We start from the raw sequence: 14,805 nt of genomic DNA on the forward strand, positions 1-14,805 counted from the left end.
TCATTGTGTGTTGTATGTTATTCTGTAGGGAAACCAAACTTAACCATTCAAATACTACATTGGTTATTTCCCCTTTGGGGCTATTGTTATCAATTTTTTTGTGAGCATTTACAAATACATGTGTGTACAAGTGTGTGTGTGTGTGTGTGTGTGTGTGTGTGTGTGTGTGTGTGTGTGTATGAATAGACAGGAAGACCTCAGTACTTATTCTCTTGAGCATGTATTTACATGTTTATATTTACTTTAAGCAGTTGTCCAAACGCTATGCCAATTTCAACTCCCAGTTGACAAGTCCCTGTCAACTTAGTATCCATCTTTCTACTGAATTCAGTCATTTTGGAAGAGTGCAGTGCTGTGCCATATGGCTTTAGTCTGTTCTCAGATGAGGACTGACACTGAATACTTTTTATAAACCACTTAGCCATTTAAAGCCAATCCTTCCTCTACAATGCACACACTTACAGGAGAGTGTTACAGGTTACGGGGATCGCTGCTCTCTTGGTTTTGCTTTATTTTGTTTGAAATGAGGTCTTACTCTGCAGTGCCAGACGAGCCTAGAATTCATTGTGTGGCTGGCCTCAAACTCACAGAATCCTCCTGTTTTTCCATCCTAAGTCCTAGAACTTTGGGTGTGAGCCACTATGCTCATATCTATCAGAGAAGGATGTTCTGTGACCCTCAAAGGGAGATGTGGTATATTTCTACCCAGAGAACATCTGGTTTTCACAGGGATGAGGAAACTCAAAGAGGATGGATATCAGCAATACTAAACATTCTGAAAGTAATCCTCTTGACAAAAGATTGTCCTGCTCAGACATACAGTACACACTAAAAATCTCAGGTGTGTGGAAATCAAACCATTATGAAGTAAGGCAGTCTGAAGAACAGATGAGCTGTAAATGACCATGTAACATGAAGGCGGTTTGGTTTACTCCTCTATGTCTCTATCAACAATGTACAAATCAAATTTTGGGAAGGATTTCATTCACAAATTTTCAACATCCATAGGCAAATGATTATAGCAAAAGCTATCTGGATATGTTCTTTTTTCTTGCCACCCTTTCTCCTATCCCTGCTATATCTGGAGAAGTATGTAGATAGTCTATACCCTTTGTGTTGAAAGAAAAGCAAAAAGCAAAATGCTTATCACTTAAGACTATTCATTGAGTGCTTCAGGCATTAATAAGAAACACTAGCAACTATTCAAAAGACTTTCTGAGGTAGTCAAGTCCTCTTTAACTTATCTAAATAAATGGAAGGTAACTGGAAATCCACAGGCAGGTGAAGGACAAAACACGGTTAAACAGAAACCGTATTTCATCCAGAAACAATAAGCTTAAGGATCACTGTAAGCAAAGATGGTATCTAGCCAAAGTTTAACAACCATATGAAATGTGACCGGCAAATTGTGAATTATAATTCCACTCAGACTTCAATTCCTAAGGCTATTTTCCTTATTTAAGAAAAGCTTCTCCCAGCACCACATACATTCAAGAAGAAAATCTTCTAACTGGATTATAAAATGTAAGTAAGTGACAATTGCCAAATACAATAGAGATCAGAAACCTCATATTTCATGGGGTCAACCACATTTCTTTAATATACTCAGACTAAGCCAAAAGTACTTTAATACTCAGTTTAAAAAACAAAATAGGTAAACAACTGGGTTTACTCCTTTTTGTCCTTGACAGGCCACCATTGTCTCTGCAAGTCCATAGGGTCCTAAACTCATCAGAAACAGTAGGACCACCCCACATAGTACCACTCACCTGGCTGAAGAATCAAAACCTAAGGAAAGGCAGAGGGAGATGTATCTCTGCCATGTTAGGGCAAGCTAGGGGTCCACAGAAGCAGAGGGAAGAGGCAGAACTAGTGGAGCTACACAGAGCTCACAGAAAGATCTCCACTCTCTCCCCTTACTGAAAACCCTTGCAAGGGTTTCTACCTATACAGACTACCAGCGTAGCTCTAGCTTTTTGTAAAGTTCAAGAATGCAGAACTGTCTAAGTGGTTGAATGCTACACCATATGACGTAACCTAAGATGAATGCTCTTCGAAGAGCTGAGGCTATATATAACTCAGTGGCAGAGTGACTGCCTAGTACATGCAGTGCCTTTAGTTTGATACCCAGAACTAAAGAAAAAACAATGCCACCGGGTGGTGGTAGCACACACCTTTAATCCCAGCGCTTGGGAGACAGAGGCAGGTGGATTTCTGAGTTCGAGGCCAGCTTGGTCTACAGAGTGAGTTCCAGGACAGCCAGGGCTACACAGAGAAACCCTGTCTTGAAAAACCAAAAAAACAAACAAACAAACAAAAACAAACAAACAAAAAAACAAAAAACAACAACAACAACAAAAACAATGCCACATAATGTATCATCGGGAGCACAAGGTCCTTGTGCTCACAGGTAGTATTACAGAAGCCAAGAATGTTAAACACGTAGAGGTTGCTTTTTTTTTTTTTTTTTTTTAAGAGAAAAGATGTATAACCTGTTTTCTGTACAGAAGGATGGGAATGGAGATAGATAATAGCCAAGATGTACCCTTTCCTGTCTGAATGGTTAATAGCCCAGATGACCTCTGAATTATCTATACGACCAAGATCACACCAGATCCTTCCCTGGACCCTTAAGATAACACATGTAGCCTATCTCTGGAACTCATCTTTATGGAAGAATTGGACTGTGTTTGAGAAGAGTTTCAATATAATCATGCCTCCTTGGCATTGTGGAATTGTGTTACACCGGAAAACCTTTTTTCTAACTTATACTATACTAAAATAAACTGCCTGGTATGAGACTCTCAAGGTTTGAACCAATGTTGTCTCCTGTGCTTTGCTGAACTGCCTGCCGTTCCTTGTTGCCTCTCAGGGACTGTTACTCTGCCAGCCCCACGATTGCAGAGACCTCCAAGGTCTATTTACTAGATAGCACAGAAATATAACACTCAAGAAAATAGATAACCAGAGATTTTCCTCAAACACCCTAAGGATCCAGTCCTGGAGAATAGTGTAATCAGACAGGAAGATGCAGTGAGGCTCATCTTCCTTCTCATTTATATGTGTATAGCTCAGCCATGTCCTTTGAACTTTATCACTGTCCTGGATGGTATGTCATGAATGGTTTCCACTTTATGAAATAACATGTAAATCACAAGTCACTGTTTAAAGTAGTAAGGGGCTGACAAATCTAATAGAGAAATATTCCACTAAGACCCAGCCTTTGGTGTAACTAAGATATTAAATTTTGATACTTGGAGCAGTTCACCCAAATTCCCTCCATCTCCATTTTCTACCCTTGAAAAATGAAGTGTCTGACACAGATAATCCCCATAGTTACTTGCACCTTAAATATTCTTTAATTTCAAAATGACTGGCCAGTTTCTAGGGTTGAAAATGCTAGAGGATACATTAAGTAGTGACACGTTGAGTGGTATAAGTGTACTCATGAGAAATAATACATCTTCACACATCTATTTCCTATAAGAAAATATGTACGTTTAAGCAAGTGACTAATAATTTCCTGCCTTTTCAGGGACACAAGTTGACACAGGATATGAGGTGTGTCTGGTCACTAATCAGCATTGGGTACAAGATGAAAGTGGCATATGAGGATCTTTATACTGGGGGGTGGGGGAAGCGCTAGGCTTTCTGGAGATTTAGCACTGTATAGTTAGCCTTGGTGATGGATAAAAATTCTGTCATGGGATTCCATCAGCAGGAGAACATGCATTTGAAGACAGAAAAGAAATGCCCTGAGATAAATGCTTTCCTCAACCAGATGGATGAGTTGACTATTTAAGAATGCACAGAGGTGTGCTGGATAGATTTTATGTCAACTTGACAAGCTAAAGTCATCTGAGAGAAGGGAATCTCAACTGAGAAAATGCCTCCATTAGATAGGGTTTTAGTCAAGCCTGTAAGGCATTTTCTTAATTAGTGGTTGATGGGGAGTGCAATCCCTGAGCTGGCAATCAAGGGTTCTTTAAGAAAACAGACTGAGCAAGCTATAACGAGCATAAGAATCCCACCTCCATGGCCTCTGCATAAGCTCCTGCCTCCAGGTTCCTGCCCTGTTTGTGTTCTGTCTTGACTTCCTTTAGTGATGAACAGTGCTGTAAAGTATAAGTCAAACAAAGCCTTTCCTCTGAAACTTGCTTTTGGTCATGGGGTTTCATCACAGCAATAGAAACTCTAACTAAGGCAAGTGGGATGTGAATATGGCTGTCTGTAAAGTGCTTATTGTCCAAGCATGAGGACCTGAGTTCAACTCCCATTATCCACATAAAAAAGTCAAGAACCTTGGTTCATGCTTACAATCTCAGTAATGGTGAGGCAGACACTTTAACATCTTGGTGGAGCTTGCAGGCCAATTAGTATAACTGAATCAACAAGCTTCAGGTTTAGTGAGAGACCTTGTCTCAATGCATCTGCTTCACTAAGTTTAGGTAGAGGAAGACTAAGAACTCTCTAAGAGTTCTATTTCTTAAACTTCCAAAGAAGGAGATACACATTAGGATGTGGTACTCTGTTGGCACATGATGACATTCCATAGACTACATACAAGCTTTGACACTTTAAAGGGAATTTATTTCCAGATCTTCAGCCTTTGGTGTTTTCCTTGAAATGATCTCTTCTCTTTGGTGGTCTTCCAGGAATTGAACCTAAGCCTTCAAGAATTCCAGTCAAGTGTTGTACCACTGAGCTACGGCCTCAGCCCCTGATGTCTCCTTAAGAATACACTACGAACCGTTCATTTCTATCTCCCCATTTTCCTCAGTACCCTCTTGCTTTTCACCAAGTCCAAGCACACCCTTGCCTACCCAGAGGCGTTCAGGAAACATTACCCTTCACCGTAGAATTCCCCCAAGGCATCAAATGAATCAACAGCTCATAAGTATGCCCTTCCAGAGGAACACATAAGAAAGGTATTCTCTCTGGTCTGTTTCATGGAGAAGATGGGATTTGCTTCACAGGTTACATGGATGACATTGCTCATTAACTGAATGATTCATCCCTATGATCCCTGTTTTTTTTTTAATCAAATAAAGTCCATTTCTAATACAGATAAATTTAACATGAATATACTGCAAATATTTGGTTTACTCTTAAAATGTAGGTGTTAGCCTGAACATGTGAGCCCACAATTATTTTGGAAGAAGAATGAACAAAAAAGTTGAATGAACAATGTGCTAGAGCAAAGCAATTGTACTAGAGGTATTTTATATATAAAACAAAAGCCTGCTGCAACCTCTGTCAAAAGAGATGCCCTGTGCAAAATTATGTTCATAGAAACAGTATGATCTACACACAGCACAGTAAAGATCCCAAAGACCTTGGACAAGAGCCCCAGTTTCTTGTTTTTGGTTTCTTTGGTTTCTTTTGGAGAATGTGGGTGAAGGTTAGGAGAAACAAATTAAATGTTCAATGTTTTATAGCATTAAATTATCATGTATGAGTGTCCCTAGTCTTAGTTTATACCAATGAATTATCTACTATTGTTTCCCAAATACAATCAGAGACTTACCACCTCATTAATGGTTCCAATTCTTTCTAGAGACAGAATTCCCTTACCACAATGAAACTGAAGGGACTCCTTATGGTCAAAGCTGGGTAGCAAGACTGAATGGAGAAGTTAGTGAAGACTTCAAAGGAGAGGGGAAGCATTGGGGGGAGGGGGCATTGAATAACAAGAGCAATGCATAGCATCCTCACAGCAGTCAGAATAAAAGCTGGATTGGCCACATTCTCTTAAGTGACAGAAGACAAAAAAATGGATACATACTGGGTTGAGCATAGAGGCACATGCCTATAATTCCAGCACTCAGGAGGCAAAGGATCACATAATCAAGGGTAGCCTGGGCTCCATAATGCTAGCATGAACTACATAGGAGGATCCTATCTCAATGAAGAAGGAGGAGGAGAAGGAATAGGAGAAGGAGGAGGAGGAGTAAGAGGAGGAGGAGGAAGAGAGTGGAAGAAGAAAGGGAGGAGGAGGAGAATAGCAAGGAGGAGGCATAAAAATACATAAAAATTTTTGAAAATTTTCTAAAGATACAAAAGTAATCTACGGTTACAAGAGTAAGAACACTGATTACTTCTGGAATAGAAGAAAGTGACATTTCTTGGGGGGAAAAGGACAGTTCTAGGGTACAGGATATAGTCTATTTGTTGACCTGGGGAATAACTATGCAAGTATGTTTGCTTTGTAATAATTCATTGAACTAGACAACATGCAACTCTACCTTTGTTATCTGTGTACTATTCTACACATGGATTACACACTCATAAAAAGTTTTTTTTTAAAATGCAATTGCAAGTGAGTTTCATTTAACAGCAAATATGATCCTTAAAAATGTGCAATTTATTTTTTGAGACTAACTACAATTCTGTTATAGCTACACGTTAGGGAACATCTTACCTATAAAGAGCTGGTCAGTGGAAGTTTGAGCAATGAGTACCATTGCCCTGAATGTACAAGTTCAAGCAAAACAACCCAGTATAATAATAAAATGGTAACAAACGAAAGGTTCCTGGGCAATCCCTTCATAACTCCTTTGAGACACTCATCCTGAGTCACTTATAACTCAGTGAGCTGGGAGAGCGTATTAAGCAAATTACATCCTGCTTACTCACATTGCTGTAATCATGGTCCATGGGTGCAGGAACAGTATCTTACCCACAGCTCATGACAAATCTTCTGTATAGCTCAGGAATGCCCTGTGTATACTTGTGGAACAGTGAATCACTGAAATGTTTTCAAAACTATCTATAAAAAACTGGCATGCATGCTACCAGTGTTAAAACGTGTAAGGCGTCTTATGGTTACATAGTTTGACACAATCTGAAGAATTTGGGCAGTTTTTTTTATTAATTAAATTATTTTTACACCCCATATTTCATCACACCCCCTTCACCCTCTAACTGTTCCACATCCCAAACCTCCTCTCTACCCCCGTCTCCACGTAGATGTCCCCACTCCCCACCCCACCTGACCTCTAACCTCCCTGAGGCCTCCAATCTCTTGAGGGTTAGGTGCATCATCTCTGAATGAACCCAGACCCGGCAGTCCTCTGCTGTATGTGTGTTGGGGACCTCTGGGCAGGTTTTTGAAAGGCAGAAAACAGTTATGTTGACTTTTGTATCTGTAAAGTCATGGAACTGGTGAGTGATTTTAGGGATGCTGAGAAATGTTCACTTTCAAGAAATTATGTAGCACTTAGACTTACAGCTAACTTGGCTTGGAGGACAGGGTCTTGTATACATCAGGTTTGCCTCTAACTCACCATAGGTAAGAGAGTGACTTTGAACTACTCATCTTTCTACCCCTAGCTCCTAAGTGGATTACGGATGTTACCAGTTTAATGATGCTGAGGATTGAACTCATGGCTTCAAAGATACCAGACAAGCACACTACCATCAAGTTACATCCCTCTATACTGCACATATCTGCATTCTAAATGCTCTTATCTCATGGTAGAGTGATGGTAAGGAAAGGCACTATGGAAGGGAGAGGTGTCTAGCATTTGATAGTTCAATTAAAAACATAGGCATTCTCACTACCATTTCCATTAGCAAAACATTCAAATGGCAACTGAAAAACTCCACTCTAGATCCACCAGGAAACATAGCTAAATTTCTGGTTATGAATGATGAAACAGATTATACCAATCCCATCACGCTGAGGACAGAAGGGCAGCTTTCAGAGCAGCATTTATATATATGCCATAAATCATTCTCTTGAAAAGATAATTACTGAATCACTAGAGGAGAGAGAGAGAAAAAAAGCTTTAAGGGCAATGATCTGAAAGCTTCTCAAATTAATGTGCACACAGTTGGCTCTTTGTTTTCAGCGCACATTGGTAAAAGATGCTTTGGGATATGAATTTACTTTGTTGAAGGAAATAATGTAATTCTAGTTATTAATCACTTTAATTTTAAATGTGCTTTGTAAACAGAGAGGGCTGGAGACTGCAAGAACAATGTGGAAAGCACACATAATTAGATGCTTAATGGGTTCCTTTTGAATTTCTGTTGGGGATAACAAAATCAAAGAGCTTTGAGGCTCTAGGAAACCTAACTGTACATACGTAATTTGAGAAAGTTCTATTTCATTTTGCCAACTAATAATGTCACAAAGGGAGGGAAATTAAGCCTTACTCTCAATAGCAATTACACTAGATTATGCTGAATGAAATCATATTGTTTCATGAGTCAAACTTCTCTGTAGTGTAATTTAGCAGTGCCTTCCTGAGGCACCACCAAATAGAATGTTCTGTGATACTTCAATCCAGAATCCTTGCCAGAAAGCATAAGCTGCTCTGCAGACCTCCTCCAGAGACCAACATGAGCCAGGATCTGGTGTTATTAACCAACCACCAAAAGATTCCCTTAGCATGCACCACACTTGCTAAAGATCACCCAGCCATACCAAACAGAGAATTCAAGATCCACAAGCATCTCCAGGCTTTTAAAATAATGACTTGTGAAGTTTTACCTCTACTACACCTCTCCCCAGTCAGGATCTTTGAATATAGCCCAGTACATCTTAGAACTCATCCTTCTCCTGCCTCTTTTTTTAGAGTGCTGGGATTACAGTCATATCCCACTGCATTCTCTTAACCTCTGTGTGTTTGTGTGTGTGTGTGTGTGGGCGCGCACGTGTACACACACGTGCATGCACGCATGCAGGCGCACATGCCCGTGCACACATGTGAGTGTGTGTGTTACCAAATATGAATGTAATTTATAATATGAAGCCACTGCCCATCTTGAATCAGATAGAAAGAAGACATATCTAATAATCTTTCTTTAATTAAACAGAACCAAGCTAGTGGCCTTTACAAACTCTCATATCAGACGGCAGGCTCTCTGTTTTACTTAGCTGATCACTGAATGGAAAAGGAAGCTGCTAAAGGACGTGCTAACTCTCATAGGAAGTGCTAACTCTCATAGGAAGTGCTAACTCTCATAGGAAGTGCTAACTCTCATAGGAAGGGCTAACTCTCACTCCATACACAGAATGTGCTAGCTCCCATTCCATGCAATAAAGCGTGGTTGTCAATAGCTTCACTCCACCTGGCTTGATGTTTAGCCTATACTGAGCAAGATATCTGATCTCTATGGACCTCAGTGTATCCATTTGCAATATATACGTAGTATTATTTACCTTCACAAGCACATTTAAGGACTAGCAGATATTGCAGAATAAACATATTGTTCTAGAGAAATATCTGGGATGGAATAAACAGATGTTAGAATACAATTAATTAATCATTAAGAAAATTCAAGTTTGAGGTCAGCCTGCTCCTTACAGGGTTCTAAGCTAGCCAGGGCTACATAGTGAAGAAAGGAAGAAAAGAAAGAAACAAGAAAATTGGTCACTTGTTTACCACTTTATAAAGTTCTGGACACTGTACTTAGAGTTTAGACACAGAATTTATGAAGAATCACTAAAAAATCTTAGTTTTATTCCCAAGCCATCAGTACTTGTCCCAGTGAAAATTAAGCTATTCTAACTTTTATCAACAATAAATAAATCATTTCTTCATTCATGCTATTTTTTTAATCTGTAATGAGCTCTAGGCTCCGAGTTCACGAATCAGTAAAGCTGGGCTCTTATTGAAATCAATCAAAAACAGAGAAACAGAGAAGTAAATTCTTAGAACACAATATAAAGAAATAATTTCCGGACCAAGTATGAAGAAATCCTAGCGCTGTCTGAGGACTCTTGGCCATGGTCCCACTGAGTAACTAAAATGTGATGATATTAGTACTGAAGTAGGCACTGGTCAAATTGAGATATGCTTTTGGCTCTATCCAGCCACACAGAAGACCTAACCTCTCAGGGCGGTTTTGGTTCTTCACTTATAGGCCCAAGACTCGATAAATTTTGATGTCTTCCCAGTATGGATAGCTCCCCTACTATGCTAAGAAAATGAAGCAAGAATACTCAGGGCATCTCACATTTAACTCTCCAGCTTTTCTGGCTGCCCAGGGGACATCTGTTCATGGCAGAATTTAGTTCCTACAAAATCTGAGATGGTTAGCAAAATCCTCCTGGGAGGAGAAAAGGGAACCCTGTTGTAGGTGACAGGTCAGCAGCAAAGTCCCTCAGCTAAGTAGGTGCAGGTGCAGGCACCCGTACACACATACGACATAACCAGAGTGGGGACCCGGGTCTGCTCAGGGCTAGCCACACTCCTGCAGGGTTTTGCCACAAGTTAAGAAATGGTAAGAGTTCCAGTAGCTTGAAAGAGTAAGGAGAAACTTCACCAATCACATGAGTATGCCCTTAGCCACCTGGAAAGAGCAGGAAGTCATCCATTCATCATGTAACTGTCATATGCTGGGCCCAGGAGCATCATGTGGCAAAATAACTTGAGCTTCTACCAGTGGAGTTTACATCAGCAAATTCCCAAAGCCTTACCTTGGCAAAAGGTGTTGTTAACCCGTTTATATCCTTGTAGGCATTCCATCATTTGAGTATATCCATGATAGGCTGTAAATGGAGGGAAAAAATCATTCATTATGACTTAAGTTCTTGTGATCTGAGGCTGCTAGATGTGGTGCCATTTACTGCACCAATAGATGGACCATTTACAAGCTATCAGTACCAATAGAGAGTTCCACCTCATGCTTGTTCTCAGTATACTTCCTATTTTGCAATAGCTGTATTCCTAGGAAGTTGCCAGCAAATCATTACAGTATTAACTGAATCATAAGACTGCTTTGTATTATCTTCCAATTAGTGATTAAATATTCCTATCATAAGATGCATTCCCCTACAGAGACTCGTTTCAGGGAGCAGTGGGCTAACAGGGGAAACACTGGCATGTGGAAGTTGCTCCAGTCATCCCTTGGCCTCAAGTCCAGTGTTGTCCCATACACTGACATGGGTGCCTACAGAAACTGGAACCTCAGCTGTGAGTCTTTCAGTGATAAAGGGATCATATTCAGCAGTCTTGTGAAGGCATGGAGCCAGACCAAATGACCTCTCAGTGTTTCCCTCTGCTTAGGATTCTAGGCTAGTTTTCTTCTAAAACTGTGAGAAGGCAATCAACTTGTTCCCACTAAGCAAGTTGCTAATAGATGATAAGCTAGTTAATGAAATAATTTACAGGTTTAAAATTAAGTTTTCAATAGTAAAAATAAATATCAGCAATGAAAGGGGTTTTTTAATGTGGCTAAACAAAAACTTCATTAAATGAAAGCCACTTGAAAGTTGAGGTTTGAACTATTTTGAGAAAAACAAAACAAAGTACAAACAAGACAAGGTCATGGAACCCCAACCATCATATATAGTGGCCAAGGGACATCTGCTCTCTTCCAGCATGAATACGATTTAGAGAGTAGTGCCAAACAAGGGAAGGAAAGATCTTAAGAAGAATGTGAGCTTGAGTGTGCTTCTCAGTGGTGAGTCACTTTAGACAGTACAAGCAGAGTAAATGCCAAGATGTTAGAGTTCACTTCATTCCTCGTCCCTACAGCTCTGAAACCAAAGCCATCTCTTCAGTTCATACATCAAATGAGCCATGGGCTTATTTTACCAACGTTTTGTTAAAAAGAGAAACTTTGTACTTTCCCATTCAGCTGAAGTCATCATCAACACTGAACTGTGGAGCTAGCACCATATAAAGCAGTGGGTTCATGCCCAGATGATGCAATGCTAGATACAAATGGCTGGAGGTTAGGAATAGCCTTAGGAATTAAACAGAGAGATGATATGAACCCCTTTAGCCCTAACATCTGTCACTCTTGGCTCCTCTGGAATTTAGAAAAGAGAAAAAATAGAAATAGTTAAGATGGAGAAAAGGCACAAAGAAGCAAACAAATGGAAAGAGAAAAACAAAGGGGAAGAAAGGTTAAAGTATTAAGAAACAGAAGCAGACCAGAATCCAAGCTGGAGGATCTTCTGTCACCCCCATCCTTAGAACTAACAGTGGGAAACATGTCACTGTCACAACATGACGAGACAAACACACATGGCAAATGAATGGTGCACAGCTCCCCAAACAGGCAGCCCTGTGCTTTTAGCCATTAGATACAGATTCCTGGTTAATGACTCCTCAGAATCAACAGTGAATGACAGCGGGGGCAGTCAAGTTTGTGTCACCCCAACTCTAAAACACCATGTTCTTTAAATAAGCCCAAATGTATCCCAGAGATCCCTTCAGTCAGATAACCAAAATAATTTAGGTAATCAGGTCTTTAAGTGAGGTGGGATCATTATCAATTAACCAGCCTGCCTTGTGGAAATCCATCCTGTTAACCATCATTCAGCCCTCTTGGAAAATCCATGTGAGACGTTTTTTTCACTACTGAGGATCTCATGGGATTTTTTTTCCTCTTTAATGAAGAACTAATGTTCACCAACTTTAGCAGGAATTTCTGCAAATGAGTCCTCTAACAAATGCTAAGAGTAGTGTCAACAAATTTAATGAATACTTCAGGGAATCAGACACCCTGTATGTTTGAGAAACTAGGAATCCAAAGGACAGAGAAAGGAGGAGGTAGTTTACAGCAAGTTTTAAAAAGAGAGGCAGTAGCTGTTTAGGTTGAACAAGAAGGTTTAAAAGGCAAGTGAGAAGCTGGAGAGATGGCTCAGTAGTTAAAAGCACTTGTTCAGTTCCAGCATCTACGTGGCGGCTCATATCATACCCAACTCTACTTCCAGGGGATTTGACACTTTCTTCTGAACTCTGTGGGTACCAGGCACACATGAGGTACACAAACAAGCATGCAAGCAAAACACTCATACTGATAAAATAAAGACACTTAAAAAGGTTTTAAGGACGAGTGAGAGTATCAATCCTGTCACTAATTACTTAAAATGAGTAAATAAAAACCATCTGACTGTAGCAAATGAGATGTCCCTTTTAAGATGAGGGGGAGAGACAATTATAAAAGTCTTCAGCTTTATGAGACAAAAGAGATGACTGAGAAGAAAAACAGAAAAGAAAGTCACTTTGGGGAGAAGAACAGAAGTTTAAGAAAAGTCAACCTAAAACAAGTTGGTATTGCCTTTCTAAGATGTGTTTCTTTGAACTCTGTCAGTCAGAGTTAACGCTACATTCAAAGATAAAGTACCATATTTGAAGAGAAGAGGGTGGTGGAATGGTGTAAACCTGGATTTAAATTGTGGACAGTTTCTGTAAAACACTGAGGGCAAATCCCAGCACATTGGCACTGCAGTCACTAAGGACTGGGGGCGGTACAAAGCAGTGCTAAGAAGAAAGCACAATGCATTAGGTTCTATAGTTACACACTCCTTCCTCACAGAGGAGGAAGCAGTCAGTTCCCCATCTGAGCTCTTTCCATGAAGGGAGGAGGCAGGCAGCATAATGAAACGTGTAGCCTAAGATGTGAAGACTGACAACACTTTCACTTAAGGAATCTAACCTAATGAGTAGGAACTGCTGGTTTTTTATAGGGCTTTGACACACTTCTTCACATCTTAAGGGCCATCGACTTCCTATTCCCTAGAGCCTGAAAAGCTGTTTTTTGGGTTTTGTTTTTTTGGGTTTTTTTTTTTTTTGCTTTTTTTTTCCTCACCAATTCTTCACAGTGCATCCCCTACATAAGTAATTAAATTGCAGAAGGTAACTGTTTAAAAGAAGGAAGAGGAGAAGGAAGAGGAGGAGGGAGAGGAAGAGGAGAAGGAGAATGAGAAGAATAGGAGAAGAAGGAAGGAGAGAAAGAGGAGAACCAGGAGGAAGGGCTGGTATGAAAGTTTTAATGGACTTTCAGTGTCTCTAGAAACACAAGTTGTAGCTGTAGCGCTATGTTCTGGAATACACCCAGTGATTTCTTTGAAGGCCTCAGAGACCCATGATTAAGAGTCACGGTAAGGAAAGAGGTATGCTCCATTAGCCGCAGAAGAATAAGGAGATGCCACTTACATTGCTTCTTGGGGCATTTCTGGCATTTGTTAAAGCCCCAGGAGGTCCCCACTGTCCCACAGCAGTCCTCTTGCTTTGAAAGGCCAGGGAGTGCTTTGCCACACTGCAATGAGGTGAGAAACGGGAGGTTAACTGAGTGCAGGATGCCCACAGCCCCAGAGCTGAGGAGCTTCACAGTCACTTTATAAACAGTTCCCTTGATACCAAGCAATTATAGAGCAAAAGAATGGCTATAAAACTCTGAGGCCAAATACTAGGACAGAATCAATACAACACTGGAGTGAATGAGCATGTTTCCATACATGAACTCCTTTGCATTTTTAAAGTCTTAGAAAATCCAAAGCAACGGCACAGGTCCACGCACAGAGACTTCTGGGTTTTACCACTTGCCCAGACTTTCCTTGACTGCACACTACTCCCTCACCTAGGGATATATGTCAGCTTTCAAGTTTCCCCACAATTGCTTGTGCAAACATTGCTTCACCGGCTTGTTCTTCCATTGCTCCTCTGTTCTGTGTTTATTGAGCATTTGTAATAACGTCCTGTGAACTGAGATATATAGATGGATACGTGCAGTGGACTGAAGTGTGTAGTCATGAAACTGTAGAATCAGCTATGAAGTAGACAAGAGGGGAATCACAGAACCTAAGGAGGGCCAAGAAGGGACAGGGCAACAGAGGACAATATAGTAAATGACTATAGGCTGCGCCAGATCAGCTCTAGCAGAGACTGATGCGCCAGGGATATGAGCCAAGCTAGGAAGGGACTGGCAAGTTTAAGCAGGAAGCCTAAGAGGGAAGAGCAGATATCCCTGCTCGGTACTATGGTTCAGTACTGTCCAGTGTTAAGGTTAGGTGAGATGCCTGACCACAGCAGATCATATGGCACTCAGGCCTAGGACTGA

General features: G+C 40.5%; 1 protein-coding gene across 8 annotated transcripts in view; it reads right to left on the bottom strand.

Moving 5' to 3' along the window:
* Positions 1–14,805, bottom strand: part of Ltbp1 (latent transforming growth factor beta binding protein 1) — a 408,370-nt gene that overhangs the window by 138,197 nt on the left and 255,368 nt on the right. For all 8 annotated transcript variants that reach the window (XM_031357859.1, XM_031357857.1, XM_031357858.1 and 5 more), the window contains 2 exons: positions 13,902–14,004; positions 10,430–10,501 (listed from right to left, as the gene is read on the bottom strand). In XM_031357859.1, the coding sequence (XP_031213719.1) occupies positions 10,430–10,501; positions 13,902–14,004 (175 nt within the window). The remainder of the gene's footprint in view (positions 1–10,429; positions 10,502–13,901; positions 14,005–14,805) is intronic.

This window comes from Mastomys coucha, unplaced genomic scaffold, assembly GCF_008632895.1.
Source record: "Mastomys coucha isolate ucsf_1 unplaced genomic scaffold, UCSF_Mcou_1 pScaffold6, whole genome shotgun sequence".
In the NCBI taxonomy this organism is placed as follows: domain Eukaryota; kingdom Metazoa; phylum Chordata; class Mammalia; order Rodentia; family Muridae; genus Mastomys; species Mastomys coucha.